The 18,085-nt window shown below is 49.4% G+C and overlaps 1 protein-coding gene across 1 annotated transcript; it reads right to left on the reverse strand.

Annotated features, from left to right (window-relative positions):
- Nucleotides 1-10,594: 10,594 nt before the first annotated feature.
- On the reverse strand, nt 10,595-17,375 carry SSTR2 (somatostatin receptor 2). The gene is made up of 2 exons (XM_069542550.1): nt 17,090-17,375; nt 10,595-12,878 (listed from the first exon to the last, which is right to left on the reverse strand). The coding sequence occupies exon 2, from the start codon at nt 12,786-12,788 to the stop codon at nt 11,682-11,684; it is 1,107 nt and encodes a 368-aa protein (XP_069398651.1). The 5' UTR covers nt 12,789-12,878; nt 17,090-17,375; the 3' UTR covers nt 10,595-11,681.
- Between the last annotated feature and the right edge of the window lie 710 nt (nt 17,376-18,085).

The raw sequence follows: 18,085 nt of genomic DNA on the forward strand, positions 1-18,085 counted from the left end.
TAAATAGATGACTTTCTCTCTTTTTCAACAGAACTTACTTCAGTCTGGTCCCAGGAACTGTTTTTCATTTTAGGATTCACAAATAGTAACACATATGCACCCATTACAGCCAAAACAGCATGCTTGCATTTCGGATCGTCCTCCATTATTACGGTAGACTCTACCGACATATGGAGAAAACCCTCCAGCTCTCCCCACCACGTCCTTCTGTTCAGGCCAGTTCTGGCCTTCCTAGGACAAGCCTCTATCGTCAACTTCCTCGTTCTCTCTTTTAGTCAGAAATTTGACGTCTCCATTATCTTTTTCATGAACTTCGATTACTCTGGGAACTATTGGAATGTAGGAGACTAATCTGCAAAAAAAAGAAAAAATAAAACACCAAGAAAGCATTGTAAGTGGAAGCCAAATTGAGTCTTAATCCAGTCTGAGCCTTTGTTCTAGAAGTGTCTAGACTTTAAAGTGGCAGTGCAGCTGGAACTAAGCTAACTCTAAATCATCTTGAGAATGAGCCCTGGAGACTCCTGTTCATCAAGGAAGGCTCTAAGAACATGCTGTTCCCCATCACATCCTTAAAGAGAGTGAAAGTTGCTCAGTCATGTCTGACTCTCTTCGTGGAATTCTCCAGGCAAGAATACTGGAGTGGGTTGCCATGCCTTCCTCCAGGGATCTTCCTGACCAAGGGATCAAATGCAGGTCTCCCGCATTACAGGCAGACTCTTTACCATTTGAGCCACTCAGTTCATCAAGGAAGGCTCTAAAAAGATGCTCTTCCCCGTCACATACTGGCTGGTATTTAAAAATGCATGGGATGAGGGGCTTCCCTGGTGGTCCCCTGCTTTCAGTTAAGATCCCATGCTTCCAGTGGAGAGGGTGGGTTTGATCCCTGGTCAGGGACGTAAGGTCCCACACGCTGCATTCCTCTCTCGACTCCCCCCCCCCCCCGCCCCCGCCAAAAAAATGCACAAATGCACAGGATGAGCTGATGCAGCTGTCTCGAGCTGTGAAAACGGACAGGGTGGAACAGTGGGTGAAGGGAGGACTTCTTTTATCTTGAAGACATGCTTTCGTGGAGGTGCGTTCATGGTTGAGAAAGAGAGCTGTGATTCATTTTCTTGGTGGCCGAGCGTCTCAGCTTCGCCTGAAGTGTCCAGCCTCAGGTTTCTATGAGGAAGCTGGCACAGTGGATGGCGGGAGGGGCGGGTTGGTGGTTCTGGTTGATGTGTTTGAGTGTTCTGACACCTCCGACTCTTTGTGACCCTATGGACTGTAGCCTGCCAGGCTCCTCTGTGCAGTTTTCCGAGGCAAGAATATTGGAGTGGGCTACCATTTCCTCTTCCAGGGCATCTTTCCAACCCAGGGATTGAACCCACGCCTCCTGTGTCTCCTGCACTGAAGGTGGATTCTTTACTGCTTGAGCCATGGTGGGGGGTGGGGATGGGGAATGCCTATTGAAACACTGTCCTCAGTAAGAATCAATTAAAAAAAATTATTTGAAGTGATTTTTATGCAAAGAAGTTGTCATGTGTTTCTTATGCAAAAGTATTGCTATGAGCAGGACCCATGCTTGAGGTTGGTTGACCGGTGGGAATGATTTGTAGTGACTTGTCCACACCCTTTTGCCAATCCTTTTCTTTTTTTCAAACTTAAAGTGTTGTTGCAGGGACAGTTGGCTGGGGCTCGGTGTGCAGTCTGTGGCCTGGCACAGAACCCTCTGGATGAAAAGTTATCACCGGCACGATGTCCTCCTTCCCCATCGAGAAAGAGATGACTCAACATCCTTAGACTTCAGAGGAGTTAGTCAGATTCTAGTTCTCTTCCTCGGTTGAAAGCCTTGGCGATTCTCCGAATCTGAGATCTTGCCCCAGAGATACAGAGGTTGTGCTGTGTGTGCGTGTGAGTGTGTGTTACACGTCCACTTCCTGTGTGTGTGCATGCATGTCACATGCACACATGTGAATGCGTTCTTCACGTGCCCCGGCTCCCCATGTGCGTGCCCCGGCTCCCCATGTGCGTGCCCCGGCTCCCCATGTGCGTGCCCTGGCTCCCCATGTGCGTGCCCCGGCTCCCCACGTGCGTGCCCCGGCTTGGTGGCGTGGTCTGTATGTGTCCAAGCAAACTCAGGGCAGCGAAGGTACCAGTTGAGGTGAACTGGAGAGTCTTACTGATTTAGGCTGCGCCACGTGGCATGTGGGATCTTAGCTCCCCAACCAGGGATCAAACCCATACCCTTACAGTGCAAGTGTGGAGTTTTAACCACTGGATCACCAGGGAAGTCCTAGAACTTGAGAGCCTTAGAAGATGGTCCATTTCGCCGGAGGAGTGGATGCTGGTGAAGGGTAAGAAAACAGCTAAGCTTTCATTGTGTTATATAAGAACCATTTGGGGTTCTTATTGAAAAAGAACACTCATGAGAAAAAAATATCTGGTTTCTCAGAAATGGACCATGTTCCCTGGCCTGGGGGACAGGGAGCCTTGAAGAAACTGATACCCAGCCACCTCCCAGACCAGAGGCGGGGTACTGTCCCAGAGGGTGTTGCTGCCCTTTGGGGTACTGGCGCGTCTATAGGTAGTCCTGCAGAGCTGGTGGCCGACCTTCCTGTTTTGGGCCATGCCAGGAAACAAACAAGATCTTAGTTCCCCCACCAGGGCTCGAACCCATGCCCCCTGCAGTGGAAGCTCGGGGTCTTAATCATTGGACCACCAGGGAAGTGGTGGTGGCTTAGTTGCTCAGTCGCGTCCGACTCTTGCGACCCCATGGACTGTATCCGAACAGGCTCCTCAATCCATGGGGTTCTCCAGGCAAGAATACAGGAGTGGGTTGCCATTTCCTTCTCCAGGGGATCTTCCCAACGCAGGAATCGAACCCAGGTCTCCTGAACTGCAGGCAGATTCTTTACTGACCGAGCTATGAGGGAAGCCCTTAATCCTCTTTTGAGACTAGCCGTCCTCTCAGAACCCCTGTACTGGCTACCTTGTAACCTATTCCTGTAAGGACTTGGGACCACTGCGTCTCCTGCGCGCAAACTACTGCCGTGTTATTTGGTAGATCACAGCACACTCCTCTATTTCTCTTCACTGACAAGGGACCTTCTCTATTGCGTAAGCGATTGGAGGCCACGATCACTGAGTAACTGGTGTGGGTAAAGCCTAGGAAGTCATTCCAGATTTCTTTTTAAGTGGGCCTTGCATCCCATTCCTGGACGGGCTTCTCTGAAAGGATGGGGCGATCTTATCTCTAACCAGGACACCCCTCTTCTTCTTCCAGTCCTTGCAGGATCTGGACACCAATCCTCCCCCTCTGGACCAGACATGCCTCCTCAGAAAGAGGTCTTTTCCTCCCCCAGGGCTGGTCCTTCAGTGATACCAGGAGAGCAGAGAGAGATGAAACAGAGCTTCTCCCTCCCCTCCCACCTGGAGTTGAGGCTCTGCGTCATCAGCTCTCATGCTGAAAATCTTTGTCCTGGGAGCAGATGGAGCCCAGTCATCAAGTTGCAGCATTTTGTTGAATGATATTTTACTCACTTTTTGCCTTAGGAGTACTGATAATGTTTTCTGTTCAGCTTGGCTAAATCTCAGTTAATATTTAGCTTTTTTCTTCAGGGTTTTTTTTTTTTTTAAATAATTGTATTATTTACTTGTTTTTGGCTCTGCTGGGTCCTTGTTGCTGCGTGGGCTCTTCTTTAGTTGAGGCGAGCAAGCTTCTCATTGCAGTGGTTTCTCTTGTTGCAGAGCAAGGGCTCCAGGGCGCACGGGCTCAGTAGTTGCGGCTCCCCGGCTCCAGAGCGCAGGCTCAGGACTTGTCGCCCGTGGGCTTCTGGGTGCCCATGGCATCTGGGATCTTCTCAGACCAGGGACTGAACCTGTGTCTCCTGCACTGGCAGGCACACTGTCCACCTCTGGGCCACCAGGGAAGCCTCACCTCTGTTTTTAAGTGTAGTCCAGACGTATGTAACCTGACACATCTAAAGGAGAAAATCAGGCGCCAGTCTGTGTTCTGTTACCATGGACTTGAAGTGAAGGGCGGGTAGTCGATGGACTTGGCGGTGGGAGTGGGGAGGGGGTGTGAAGCCTTGAGGTGTTATTCTCAGCCCTGAGGGTCTGCTGACTCTGGTAACAGCTACACAGGCTTCTCAGCTGTAAGTAGAATACAGTCCCTGATGCCTACTTTCTAGATGAGCTTCTAGAAAAAATAGTAGAGGCTCTGCCTATGGGAACTTTCCTAGAAATTCACATATTAGAAGCGAAACAACCACTTAGGGGAAGTTTTGCTGTGGTAGAACATTTGATAGGAAATACTGTATTTTTGAATCTGGTGAAAAATAGAGATTAGAGAAGTGGCTGATTATAAGTTATTACTTATAAGTTTGACATCCTGGAATGTGAAGTCAAGTGGGCCTTAGGAAGCATCACTACAAACAAAGCTAGTGGAGGTGATGGAATTCTAGCTGAGCTATTTCAAATCCTAAAAGATGATGTTGTGAAAATGCTGTACTCAATATGCCAGCAAATTTGGAAAACTCAGCAGTAGCCACAGGGCTGGAAAAGGTCAGTTTTCATTCTAATCCCAAAGAAAGGCAATGCCAAAGAATGCTCAAACTACCACAAAATTGCACTCATCTCACAGGCTAGTAAAGTAGTGCTCAAAATTCTCCAAGCCAGGCTTTAGCAGTATGTGAACTGTGAACTTCCACATGTTCAAGCTGGATTTAGAAAAGGCAGAGGAACCAGAGATCAAATTGCCAACATCTGCTGGATCATCGAAAAAGCAAGAGAGTTCCAGAAAAAGCATCTACTTCTGCTTTATTGACTATGCCAAAGCCTTTGACTGTGTGGATCACAATAAACTCTGGAAAATTCTTAAAGAGATGGGAATAACAGACCACCTGACCTGCCTCTTGAGAAATCTGTATGCAGTTCAAGAAGCAACAGTTAGAACTGGACATGGAACAACAGACTGGTTCTAAATAGGGAAAGGAGTACTTCAAGGCTGTATATTGTCATCCTGCTTATTTAACTTCTATGCAGAGTACATCATGAGAAATGCTGGGCTGGATGAAGCATGAGCTGGAATCAAGATTGCCAGGAGAAACATCAATAACCTCAGGTATGCAGATGACACCATCTTTATGGCAGAAAGTGAAGAACTAAAGAGCCTCTTGATGAAAGTGAAAGCTAAAATCATGGCATCTGGTCCCATCACTTCAGGGTAAATAGATGGGGAAACAGTGACAGACTTTATTTTTGGGGGGTCCAAAATCACTATAGATGGTTACTGGAGCCATGAAAGACGCTTGCTCCTTAGGAGAAAAGTTATGACCAACCTAGACAACATATTAAAAGGCAGAGACATTACTTTACCAACAAAGGTCCATCTAGTCAAGGCTATGGTTTTTCCAGTGATCATGTATGGATGTGAGAGTTGGACTATAAAGAAAGCTGAGCACGGAAGAACTGATGCTTTTGAACTGTGGTGTTGGAAAAGACTCTTGAGAGTCCCTTGGCCTGCAAGGAGATCCAACGAATCCATCCTAAAGGAAGTCAGTCCTGAATATTCATTGGAAGAACTGATGCTGAAGCTGAAACTCCAATGCTTTAGCCACCTGATGCGAAGAACCGACTCACTGGAAAAGACCCTGATGAAGATTGAAGGCGGGAGGAGAAGGGGACGACAGAGGATGAAATGGTTGGATGGCATCACCGACTTGATGGACGTGAGTTTGAGTAAGCTCCGGGAGTTGGTGATGGACAGGGAATCCTGGCGTGCTGCAGTCCATGGGGTCACAAAGAGTCGAACACGACTGAGCGACTGAACTGAACTGATAAGCTTGAATGCTTGGTCTGGCAAATAGTGTGATTTTTGTGATGATGAGCGTTTCAGAGACACGCATCAGACCTACCCCATCACATAGGGAGCCTTTTAAAAATAAAAATATTTACCTGCCGGGGTCCAGCCCCGGTGGATCCAGAGAAATCGAAGGGTGGACGGCGTTGGCATGGAAAGACTTGTTTATTTATTAATATAAGATTAGATTAAGAAACTGTAGTGTAGTAGGAAGATTAAGTGGAGGAAGAGGGCTGAATAGCTTGGTTTACGTGGAAGACCAATAAAATTCCAGACAAAGAATTTGCACCATCTACGTTGGGCCACCAGCGCTCGCTTGAATATCTAAGGGTGCCTCGCCTTAAGCTCCCTTTCGTGCGGGTCTTAACAGCCAGGGCAAGTAAGTAGACCTGGCGAGCCTCCGCGCCCCAGGTGGAGATTCAGCCTGAAGTTAAAGTAAAGAGCAGAGAGAGGGAAAGGGAGAGAAGAAAGAGAGAGAAAGACACGGGGGGAGCCAGAGTCCCAAGAAACCAGGCCGAGAGACTACTTCGCGAAACTGGTCCGAGAAGCTGGTCCGAGAAGCTGGTCCCATCCTTTATTGTTCAGAAGGCCTTTTATACTTTTGATAAAATATGGAGATCAATGGGTAACACAGAATTATGTAGCGTTCGCAGCCCAGACTCTTTCTGTACATCATTTTGTATACAAAAGGTCTCAGGTGATTTACATTATCTTCTGGCCAAGAGGCTTGTTAACACTTTTTGGCTCTCTTCCTTAATGAATGTTAATTTTGTTTCCCCTGAAGTGTTTTTCTTTAATCTACATCTCCTTAAAGCGCTAAAGTTACATCTCTATAGAACAAAGGTGCAGTGGGTTATAACAAAGAAGGTACTTAACTCAAAGATCTAATGTTGCTAATACAAGGTCTACTACTTGTTTTTCTATATACCAACTATATCTAAAAATAAAGGATATGAAAATTTGGCAGCAAGCATTGACTCAACAAATGAAACTTTTAATCAGTCCTATTCTAAAGATTTTGACTCCTCGGAAGCTCCTACATTCCTAGGATGTTTTAAGCTTCCTGTGCCTCCTGCAGTCCGTTCTGTTTTTCATTGAATCTTGACCATCTTGATTGAATAGCCCCATCTGCGGCAGATTGAAAGTGAAAGTGAAAGTCGCTCAGGCGTGTCCAACTCTTTGCGACCCCATAGACTGTATAGTGTATGGAATTCTTCAGGCCAGAATACTGGAGTGGGTAGCGTTTCCCTTCTCCAGGGGATCTTCCCAACCCAGGGATTGAACCCAGGTCTCCTACATTGCAGGTGGATTCTTTACCAGCTGAGCCACAAGGGAAGCCCAAGAATACTGGAGTGGGTAGCCTATCCCTTCTCTAGTGGATCTTCCCGACCCAGGAATCGAACGGGGGTCTCCTGCATTGCAGTTGGATTCTTTATCAACTGACCTATCAGGGAAGCCCTTGGGCGGGGCTGATTACGTACGTCTGTCTTTACAGTCATCCACTTGCTACTCCTGTCAATGACCAGGCTGTGCACTTTTTCCAGCGTGGAGCTCCTATTTAGGGCAGCTGGAGCCAAACACTTCAACAGCTAGATTTTGTCTTGAAGGAGAGGATGAAATTGTTTAAGCAGACTCCAGGTCATTGCCAACTCCAGAAGTCTCAGCAACCAGGCTATATTTTCTTCTCTGCCTACCATTTATGAGAGATAAATAAGTTTATGCAAATACAAAAAGAGGTATGATTATAAGATGAAACAGTCGGCTGAGGGCCCGGGGTTCAGGTCCCTGTCCAGGTGCCAAAAGAAATAAATAACTAAAACAATTTTTTTTTTAAAGATGAAATGGTCAGAAAAGTTGTTACAGAAAAATGCATGCATTAAACTATTATAGATAGAATGGATAAGCAGCAAGGTCCTACTGTGTAGCACAGGGGACTGGAGTCAATATCCTGTGATAAACCATAAATGTAAAAGAATAAGAAAAAGAATGTGTATAACTGAGTACAGCAGAAATTAGCACAAGATTGTAAATCAACTATATTTCAATAAAATAAAAAGTTTTAAATGCATGCAGTAACATCACACATGATTACTCAAGACCAGTTGCACATTCATCTCAGGACTGCTGAGCAGTCAGAGCTAATGGCGCAGGACTCCTCCGTTTTTCTTCTTCATGGTGGTGGTGGTGGCGGCGGCGGTTTAGTCGCTAAGTCGTGTTTGACTCTTTTGCGACCCCCTGGACTGTAGCCCGCCAGGCTTCTCTGTCTCTGGGATTCTCCAGGCAAGAATACTGCAGTGGGTCTCCATTTCCTCCTCCAGGGGATCTTCCCAACCCAGGGATCAAAGTCCCTTCTGCTGCACTGCAGGCGGGTCTCCTGCCTCGCAAGCGGATTCTTTACGGCTGAGCCTCCTGGGAAGCCCTTTCTTCTTCAGAAAAGGAAGCAAAAGAAAGAAACACAGCATCCTTCCATCCTCCCATGTCCTGCGTCCTCCTAGACTGTTCCGAGCTGTGACATGAACTTCACCAAAGTTCCAGTCGAATGTGCAGTCTTACTCAACTCTGTTACTGAAAGACGAGCCGACATCAATCAACACAGGCCTCAGTGTCCTGTCACCCCTCCTGATGCCTTTCTCGTTACACCCACTTAGATTTAATCAGCTCTTTGCTACCCATGTGAATGGAAGGTTAAATAGTAGCTTGCATAACCCAAATGCTCAGATACCCTAAAATCAAAACAGTGCATCACTTTTTATTCTTTCCTACCATCCAGCAGATCTGTCTTCATAATTACATGTCGAGTGGAGGCTGAAATTAAATTTTGAAACTAAAATTGCATTAACATTTAAATGAAAATATGTGTCTCCTCCTTTGGAGCAAAGAAAAGAACCTGAGAGCAAATCATCGTAGAAAGAGATTGTTCATAAAGTGGAGAATACTTCCTCTTAGAGTAGAAACATGATGGCTTATTTGGGCAGAATTATAGCATCAACGGCTTCTCAGGTGGTGCAGTGGTAACGAATCTGCCTGCCAGTGCAGGGGATGTGGGTTTGATCCCTGGGTCAGGAAGATCCCCTGGAGGAAAAAATGGCAACCTCCCTGCAGGCAGCTTCTCTGATCGCAGGGGCATGAGTGCCCTCAAACTTGTCTATCTGCCCTGAAATTACTTCTACCAATTCTTGGTCTCTTGGAATCACTTCTCTTAAGTAAATGTCAGCATTTATGTAAAGGCCCAGGAATATCTCCTATTATAATAATGGTAAGGGCTTCCCAGGTGGTGCTAGTGATAAAGAATCTACCTGCAATGCAGGAGACCTGGGTTCCATCCCTGGGTCGGGAAGATCCCTTGGAGGAGGAAATGGAAACTCACTCCAGTATTCTTGCTTGGGGAATCCCATGGCAGAGGAGCCTGGTGGGTTACAGTCCATGGGATTGCAGAGTCGGACTGAAGTGACTTAGCACATATAATAATGGTAAAGTCGGGTTTAAAGCATTTTATTGCAAATCTTTGCTTATTTTTATGGAAGAGGAAGGGGTGGGGAGGGGAGAGTGAGGGGAAATGGCTGTCCATCAGTTGTGGCTGCTAAGATGTCCTGAACTGAACTTGCAGCTGAACTTTCTTTTAGTAACTTTGTGGGATTTGACTGCAAGGATTTTTTTGGCCACAACATGAGGTCTGAGGCATCTGTTTTCTGATCGGGGATGGAACCCACATCGCCCGCAGTGGAAGCATGGAGTCTTAACCACTGGGCCACCAGGGAAGTCTGTACGGCATGCGTTTTTGTGTGTTAACAACTTTCTTTATAGTCTCATAATTGTACTTCATTTTTGCATGGACTTATCTATCATCAGTGTTTAAAAAAACATTTATTTTTTATTTGGCTGTTTGGGGTGGGGGTGGGTCTTAGTTTCGGCACATGGGATCTTCAGTTGCAGCACGTGGGATCCAGTTTCCTGACCTGGGATTGAGCCCGGGCCCCCTGCATGGGGAGCACAAAGTCCCAGCCACTGGGCCACAAGCAAGTCCCTATCATCAGTGTTTCTGAACACATTTTCTGGGTCTCAGTCAGTGCTTTGGGGAAGGAGGTGGCATGAGTTACCTAGGCAGAACAAAAGCAGCATGATGACCACAGGTGGAGTTCTTAGTCATCCTGACAGCCCGTGCTTAGGGAGCCGGAAGAGGCAAGCTTGTTTTAAAATATGGTGAAATTGATACCTGAAACCCAACGAGTGAGGCTCTCGTACAAAACCAGAGACCATGGCATCCTTGCAAACACCCGAGTGTGTATTTCTTTGTACCCCGGAAGTTGCGATCGGTCAATGAAATGGGTGTTGCCTCTCTTCCTGTTGCCTGTACACAAGCCCGTCTTCAGCTTCAGGGACAGAAAAACGTCACTGACGGTGTGAAGTGCCTGTCTGTAACGGTGCTTGAGGAATAGCTCAGGAAGCCCGTGGATTAAAGGTGGATGTTTACTGTGTATTTTGTGGGTGAGGAAGGCAGCCCGGCCACGCCTGTGTGGGACGGGGCTGCCGCCAGCGCTCACACCCACACCCCCCAATGCTTGGCTTGTTTATTGGCTGGTGCGTGTGCTGACGGTTTCGGAGCCATGTCCTCAGACCTTCCGCATGCACTGTGATTTTATTAGTGCCCAGCTTTGTAGCAAGTTCTTAAAAAGTACCTTTGAGTGGTTGTTGAATAACATTTCCATTTTCTTTCATTGGGAGAACATGTCTGGCACTAAAAAAAACACCAACTTTATGGTTTCTCATAAAGGTATAATTTTGCTTCGTTCTTATTCATTTAGTTTCATGGTGAGGAGAATAAAATTGTTTCCCTATAAGAATGATTGTCCATTTTTTGCCTTGCATGTTAGTGATTTTCACCCAACCCCACTCCCCTCCATGGCTCCCTAGGAAAAATTAAGGCAATTTAAGAAGAAAATGATGCAATCTTAGAGCAGGCCATGTCTGGATAAATACAATGATCGATGACCACAACCACTTAATGTCCTTGTGGAGAGATGAATAATCCTTTGATTATATCTAAGAAGAGAAAACACATGAATTTATGTTCTGGGTCTTAAATACCTTCTCCCTCACCCCAACCCCCATTTTTTTTTTTTTTTACTTTGATTTAACTTGCCTGAACTTAATGAAGCAAAAACTCAGGGAGAGACGCCAGTTTTGTGAGGCTGAACGCTTATACAATTTAAGGAGACCTTTTTAAGAAAAAGAATACAAAAATATCTTACATATTTTTCTTTCTTTACAAAAGCATATGACCATGTGAACATACCGCCCAAGCAAAAGAGATCCCTGAAGCTTAAACTTTATTGGCTTGGTAAGTCCATTTCTGTGGGTACCATATTGGAATAAACGTTCCTCTATGCTATGCAAATTTGAACTCGATACTTGTGTCCTTGAACTCAGGAAGCGTACCTAGGTCACGGCTGTACAGAGACTAGACAAAAATATGCAGGCATAAATGTAAGACCACGAGGTTACATACGGGGCTTTAAACACACAAACACGCAGAGTTTCTGTTTTTGCTGCGTTTCAGTTGTTTCCGAAGGTCTCACCCAGGCGGGATCTCCTCTTCTCCAGACTCTGAATTGTCTGCCTGCTTCTAAATGTTCCCTTTAAGGAGGGCATAATCAGTTTAATACCTCACCAGTCACTTATGCAAGCCAACTCAAACCCTGTTCTCTGAATTGGACTCCTGCTGAGCAGATCCCTATTCTAGAAGCCAGGTGATGGGTGGGAGGAAGCAGGGGGCTGGGGCTGGGGAGCACACGGCCGTTTGGCAGAGCCTAGTGTCTGAGTGATGGATTTTTCAGGCAGTTCAGATACTGGTCTGGAGGTCTCCATTGAGGAGGGTCCTCTGGGTCTCCGTGGTCTCATTCAGCCGGGATTTGTCCTGCTTACTGTCACTCCGCTCCCCGTCGTCTGTGCCGCTCACCTTGACCAAGCAGAGGACATTCTGGAAGCTCTTCTTGAAGTTGTCGGACAAGAAGGCATAGAGGATAGGGTTGGCACAGCTGTTGGCGTAGGTGAGGACCACCACGAAGTCAAACATGCCTTTGAGGGCTGGGGTGGGACTGATGGCCACCGAGACCGAGGAGACGTTGAAGATGTAGAAGGGGAGCCAGCAGAAGATGAAGACGGCCACCACGATGGACACCATGCGTGTGACCTTCTTCTCAGACTTCTTCCTCTTGGAGGAACCCACTCGGATGCCGGAGGACTTCACCTTGATGATAATGAACAAGTAGCAGAGACAGATGATGGTCAGGGGCACCAGGAACCCCAGGATGAAGGCGTAGATGATGAACCCTGTGTACCAGGCCCCAGACTCGCCTGGCCAGTTGATGGTGCAACTGCTTCTCCCCCACTGGTTGCTCCGAAGGCCAGCATATATCATGATCGGCAAGATGACCAGCAGAGAGATGCCCCACACAGCCACGTTGATCATCTTGGCTGTCCGGGGTCTCCTCCACTTGGCCGACTTGATGGGGTGGACCACAGCCAGGTAGCGGTCGATGCTCATGACTGTCAGGCAGAAGATGCTGGTGAACTGATTGATGCCATCCACGGTCATGACCACCCGGCAGATGGCCTTGCCAAAGGGCCAGTGGACCAGAGCCACCTGCATGGCCAGGAAGGGCAGACCCAGCATGAAGAGTTCATCTGCGATGGCCAGGTTGAGGATGTAGATGTTGGTGATGGTCTTCATCTTGGCGTAGCGGAGGATGACGTAAATGACCAGCGTGTTGCCACACAGCCCAACGATGCAGACCACGAAGTAGATGAAGGTGAGGACGACGTTGCTGGCCAGGTCGTAGTACGGCTCTGTCTGGTTTGAAATGTTGGCTGCCCCCACGGAGCCATTGAGGTCGAATGGAGAGGTCAGCCAAGGTTGGGTCTCGTTGAGTTCAGAGGCCAGATCCATGGCCGCCTTCTAGTCTTAGGCTAGGTCCACCCGCCAGAGGTCTTATTCTCACCTTCATGGGCCCCAGAGGCAAAGGACCCACTGTGACATCTGCAAGGAGGAAAAGAAGATTGACTCGTCTGCCAGAAGTTACTCAAGCTCTCACTAGCTTCCCAGATTTCTGGTTTGCCCTCTCAGACACTCTTCAGTTGAAAAGTGTGTTGTCTTTCATACCAGTGTGAGCGGTCCCAGCTCATTCTCACATGCAGGCCATTGGAACTGTTTTTCCAGTGGCGGGGAAGGGTTTGAACGAAGTCATCCCCGTTTATCTTGTCATCTTTGGTGATACGCACATGGGAGTTGACTCTACCTGCAAGACAGCGGTTCCTAAGAAGTGGGCTGATCTGAACGTAAAAAAGACAGAGCCTGGAGAAGCCCTACCTCAGAAGAGTCTGACACCTGCGTTCCTGGTCTTTCCCCCTTGAGGAAATCTATGCTGACTTGACAGCTGCTTTGGAGTCTTTCTATTGTGAAAATCCCATAGTGGAAAAATGCCAGACTTTAGAGGTGAAAAAACCATGGAGACCGCGTGACCCCATGCCAGGCACTCCACCACTCTCTCCTTTGTTAAAATGGGGGTGTCATGAAGATGAAGTGATGAAATGAAGATGGAAATGCCTGGCACTGTGCTGGGCTCCTAACTAGAACTCTAAAAATGCTGTCTTTTCTCCCTTTTTCATTTTTTGTTGTTGTTCGGTTGCTAAGTCATGTCTGACTCTTTGGGATACCATGGACTGCAGCACGCCAGGCTTCCCTGTCGTTCATTATCTTCCAGAGTTTTCAAACTCATCTCCATTGGGTCGGTGATGCCATCCAACCATGTTATCCTCTGCCGCCTTCTCTTGCCTTCAATCTTTCCCAGCATCAGGGTCTTTTCTAATGAGTTGGCTCTTTGCATCAAGTGACCAAAGTACTGGAGCTTCAGCTTTAGCATCAGTCTTTCCAATGAATAGCAACTTATTTCTAATTTATTGAAATCTGCCTACAGAATGAACCAGTTTATAGTCTTAAATATTAAAAAGAAAGATCTGGCTTGCTTTTATTTTTTAAATGTAGGCTCTAGTTGATTTTTGTTTCCTCTCTTTTTCTCTAATACCCAATGCTTGACTTCCTGGTGCCCTGGAAAATCCTTTCCCAAGTCCCCCATCAGGATGCTGGGGATCATTTCACACCCCAGAGAATTTGCCTGTGATCCTCTAATTAAGGGGAAAAACAGGGTCCAGGAGGGAGCAAGGCAGGCTGATTCACATCTACTGTCTCTTTGACCTTCCAAACAATCCTATGATGTGGGGATAGTTATCCCCATTTTACAGATGAGGAAACTGAGACTTAGCGAGTTTAAGGAACTTGTTCCCATTCCCTTGAGCATCCCTGATGAAGTTGGAATCTGAACACAGGACACCCAAGCTTTCTACACTTTTCACAGCATCACAGCTTCTTCTCAGTGGATTGGAAAACCAGTGACTGATAACTGGGCTTTGGTTTGAAGCAGCTGACTCTGGTCTTACCTCCATGCCAAGAAAATAATTGGGACACTATTGGCTTGGTCTAAGATGTAGAACAATAGCTTATCACGTAATTAAATGATTTATCTGCGGCCATTCAAAAAACATCCCTGGGACACTTCTTTGTCATACAGAATGAACCAGACATGGAGGTGACATCTTAGGAGGGGAGACAGGAAGGGCACCAACTCTTAGGGTGTGAGTTGCATGGAGATATGAACAAGGGACTTGAGAATGCCTTTCTCTTCTGGGAGATTCAGAGGCTTCGCATGAGGAATGTTTGAGCTGGGTCTCGAGTCCCTGAAGTGGGAAGTAAGGAGGGCAGGGAAGAGGTCACTCTAGGAAGGAGGATGCTGGCAAAGCGGTGAAGTGCTCAGCTCATAGTGGGAGGAGTTCACCTGGAGGACACATTTCCCCTGAGCAGGGTGCTTTCCCTGGTGCCCGAGTGAAGACTGGACATTGTTCCTTTCTGCTTGAAGAGACTGCTTGATGAGTTATAGGGGAGTTAGTCAGCAACAGTACTGTGGGGTGCTCGCCCACATTTGCCTCTGGTTCGTTCTGTACTGCCGGGAGCTCTGTTTATCTTTTCTGTGCTGACCTCCCCACCACACAATTGTCTGTAAAGTGGGCCTGGGGGCTTCATGGCTGATCTTTCTGCAAAGTACTTTGGGGACCCAGGAGTCAATATCTGAGTTGGGTAAAAAGCATAAACTGGCAACAATTAAAAACAGAAGCTGTAAAGAAACCGTTTTTGGTGTCCTTGGATTAACGCAGCCTGTTTCCAATATCATTTCTAACTGTCTTGTTATTTTAATTCTTCCAACCCAGAAGCCTATTTAAACCAGCTGCACTGGGGTGGACATTCATCACTAGCATTTCCAGGGTCCCATCTATGTGACCTGCAAAGTCACACTCCGATGTCTGGGCGAGACTGGAGGCCCCAGGGCTGCAGGGGTAGTGATGATGATGCTGGCAGGGGAGGAAATGCTGACCTCCAGCCCTGACTCTGCCTTTTTGGCTGGAGTCTCATGCAATGGGAAGGGATTGAATAGGATCATTCCCGGCCCCCGCCCTCCCCGCCCCCCGCCGCCAGAAGCAGCATTCTCCACCTTTGAGAGAGGCAGCCCCAGAGTTCAGAGCTTGGTGAAGGTGGCAGACTGGGCAAGCTGGGGAGCCAGTGCGGAGTGAGAAGCCTCCTCTGAGGAAGAAATGAGTTTGAATCACAGTGCATCTTATTGCATCAACGAAGTCAGCTGCCTCGGATCTCCGAGCGACTTCGGCTTCATTGGTGTCTCATTGAAAGTGGACGCCAATGCCAGGCTTCATTACCTGCTGGGTTGTGATTAAATGCACCAGGAAGTTGGGTTTTCTGCTTTATTTTTCCAGCCTAAAAATTGTTAGGTATGGGAAATGCCTGGTTGTTGGTTTCCTCTGAGATTGAGTCCAGCCCTGTTGGAGGGGAGGGTGAGAACGGTCTAACAGCAGTCCTTTCTGGCACCAGGAACCGGTTCCACGGAAGACCGGAGGGCAGGATGGTTTCAGGATATTTCCTGGAGGTTGGGGACCCCTGATCTAGAGCATCCCTTCCCATCCCAGAGGGTCTGCGGTTCCCAGCCTAAGAACTGAACGTTGGGAATGGGACCTCGCATCCCAGATAACCCTAAATCCTTTTCAACTTCAGTTTTCCCTTTCTCTCCAGCATCTTAACGTCCATTCAGCCCCCAGCCCACTTCCCTCGGGCCTCCTAACCCTTATCCGTTGGCAGAAGCATGAGCCCCCAGGCGTGGGGAGAGCCAACAGCCAGGTGCGGGCCACCCGGCGGGGCGCTCCTGGGCTTAGGAGAAGCCGAGGCATCGCTGGCAGAAGGGACAGAGGGGAAAGGAAGGGTCCCCACCGCCCTCCCAGTGGGCGCCCCAGACTGGCACAGAAAATCGGCCTCTGCACCATCCAACTCGCTGGCCATCAGACCCAAGGATTTCCTAAAGGATTCCCTGCTATCTCCAGAGAAGGAGGAGGGATTAAGGATTGTCCTGCCAGCACCCTGATCTCCAAAGGCAGATCGGGGCCGGGCACCAGCGACGGCTGGGAACCGCCGACAGCCGCCTGCGGATTTGGCCGGTGCCTCCGGGGGGTTCGGGCTGCTCAGAGACTCGGTCTCTCCAAACCTGGGTAACCGGTCCTCTCCGCCCGGGCGGACCAGACCCTACAGCGCTCAGGATCCGTGTTCCCGGCTGGGCGAGGAAGAACAAGGGAGAAGCCCCTCTTTTTTTTTTTTAATCTCCTGCTCCGCCGCCTGTCACTCACAGGCTCGGATCGGGTGTAGGTGGGGGAGGGATTCGGGGGCGCGCGCCGGCAGGAGCCGCGGCGATATCCCCCTCTCTAGCTTCGCTGTCCTCGCGTCGGGGTTCTGATGCAGGCAGCTGGCAGAGAAGTTGTCCCCGTCGCAGCAGCTGCCACCTGGACACTCGGCTGGGAGTGGGCTGGATAAGGGCGCACGCCGCGCACACCAGCCTGCAGCTGTGCGGACACGTCCGTTCCAGCACAGGCGACCCACGGCGCCCCGCTCGCGCCGGGACATCGGCTGTCTTTCATTCCCACCAAAACCACCCGCGAAAGCACAAGGGTGGAGAGCCAGGCACCGGGACCTACACTGGGCACGCCGGGGCGCGCACCTCCACGCAGCGCAGATGCACCCAGGTGCCCAAGTGCGTTTCTGTCTCTCAGACACCCACAGACACGCACGCCCACACATCTCACCTTTGCTTTTCCGCTGCAATCTGCCAGCTCGGCTCGCCGGCACCCAGCGGCTGTCCCCAACCCAGCCCGGCGCCCGGGTGCGCAGCTGCTTGGCCGGCGCTCGGCGTCTAGAGCCACAGGCTCCGCTTGCGCGTCGCGCCCCCGAGCGTGGCCCGCAGACCCCGGGAGCCGAGCCGCGGACTGAGGCTCCGGGCGCGGGGGAGCAAGCGCGCGCGCGGGTGGCTGCGCCGCTCGGACTGGCAGTGCGGAGCGCGGGCACCTCGGCTCCTGTCCCCACGCCCCCCATGACGTCACCGCAGCTCGCTCCGCCCGCCCGGCCGGGTGGGCGGACTGGGGTGCGCTGCGGGAGAATCCCTGGGTGGCTGCGGGCAGAGGTCGCAGGCACCCGGGCTAGAGGGAGACGCGCGTGCGGGGCGCGAAGGGTCAAGCGACTTCAGTCTCCCCAAGATCGGTGGCACGGACACGCGCTGTCTTCCCTCCTCCTTCACAGAGTCGGTTCTGTGTCACCCAGCCGACTTCAGACAGCTGGAGTGGTGGCCGGTCGACCCAGACTCACTCGCTCTGGGACCTCTGCCATGTCTGAATTCAGACAGCTTTACAAAGCAGTGGGTCGTCTTCCAGACGCAAGGGCCCTGGAAGGAGCGGGAGGAAAACAGGGCTAGGGGAATGCCCGTGCGGATGCAGTGGCCAGCGCCCCTCTGCTCAGGGCTGAGCCCGCTCTTGGTTCCAGAATTCAGGTGGGAGAGCAATCAGAGGGGCAACACTGGAGCAGCTCATCCCAACTCTACCCTCTCTCCACAGCTTGGAGAGGCAGGGGTCCTCCAGCCATCCCCTTCCTTCACCTTGACCTTGGGCACAGCCCCTCCTCCTCCCCGCTGGGAGGGAGCAAAGGGAAACAAACACGCATGAAGTGGGGGTTGTCACATGCAGGGACAGCTGTTTATTTTTTGGCCGTGATGATTCAGCTTCTGTTCCAAGTTTAATAAGTCATATTCA

The sequence above is a fragment of the Ovis canadensis genome, chromosome 11 (assembly GCF_042477335.2).
Source record: "Ovis canadensis isolate MfBH-ARS-UI-01 breed Bighorn chromosome 11, ARS-UI_OviCan_v2, whole genome shotgun sequence".
In the NCBI taxonomy this organism is placed as follows: Eukaryota; Metazoa; Chordata; class Mammalia; order Artiodactyla; family Bovidae; genus Ovis; species Ovis canadensis.

Bases quoted from the DNA above. Each gene is read 5' to 3' on its own strand.
- SSTR2 (XM_069542550.1), bottom strand. From the start codon at position 12,788: ATGGATCTGGCCTCTGAACTCAACGAGACCCAACCTTGGCTGACCTCT.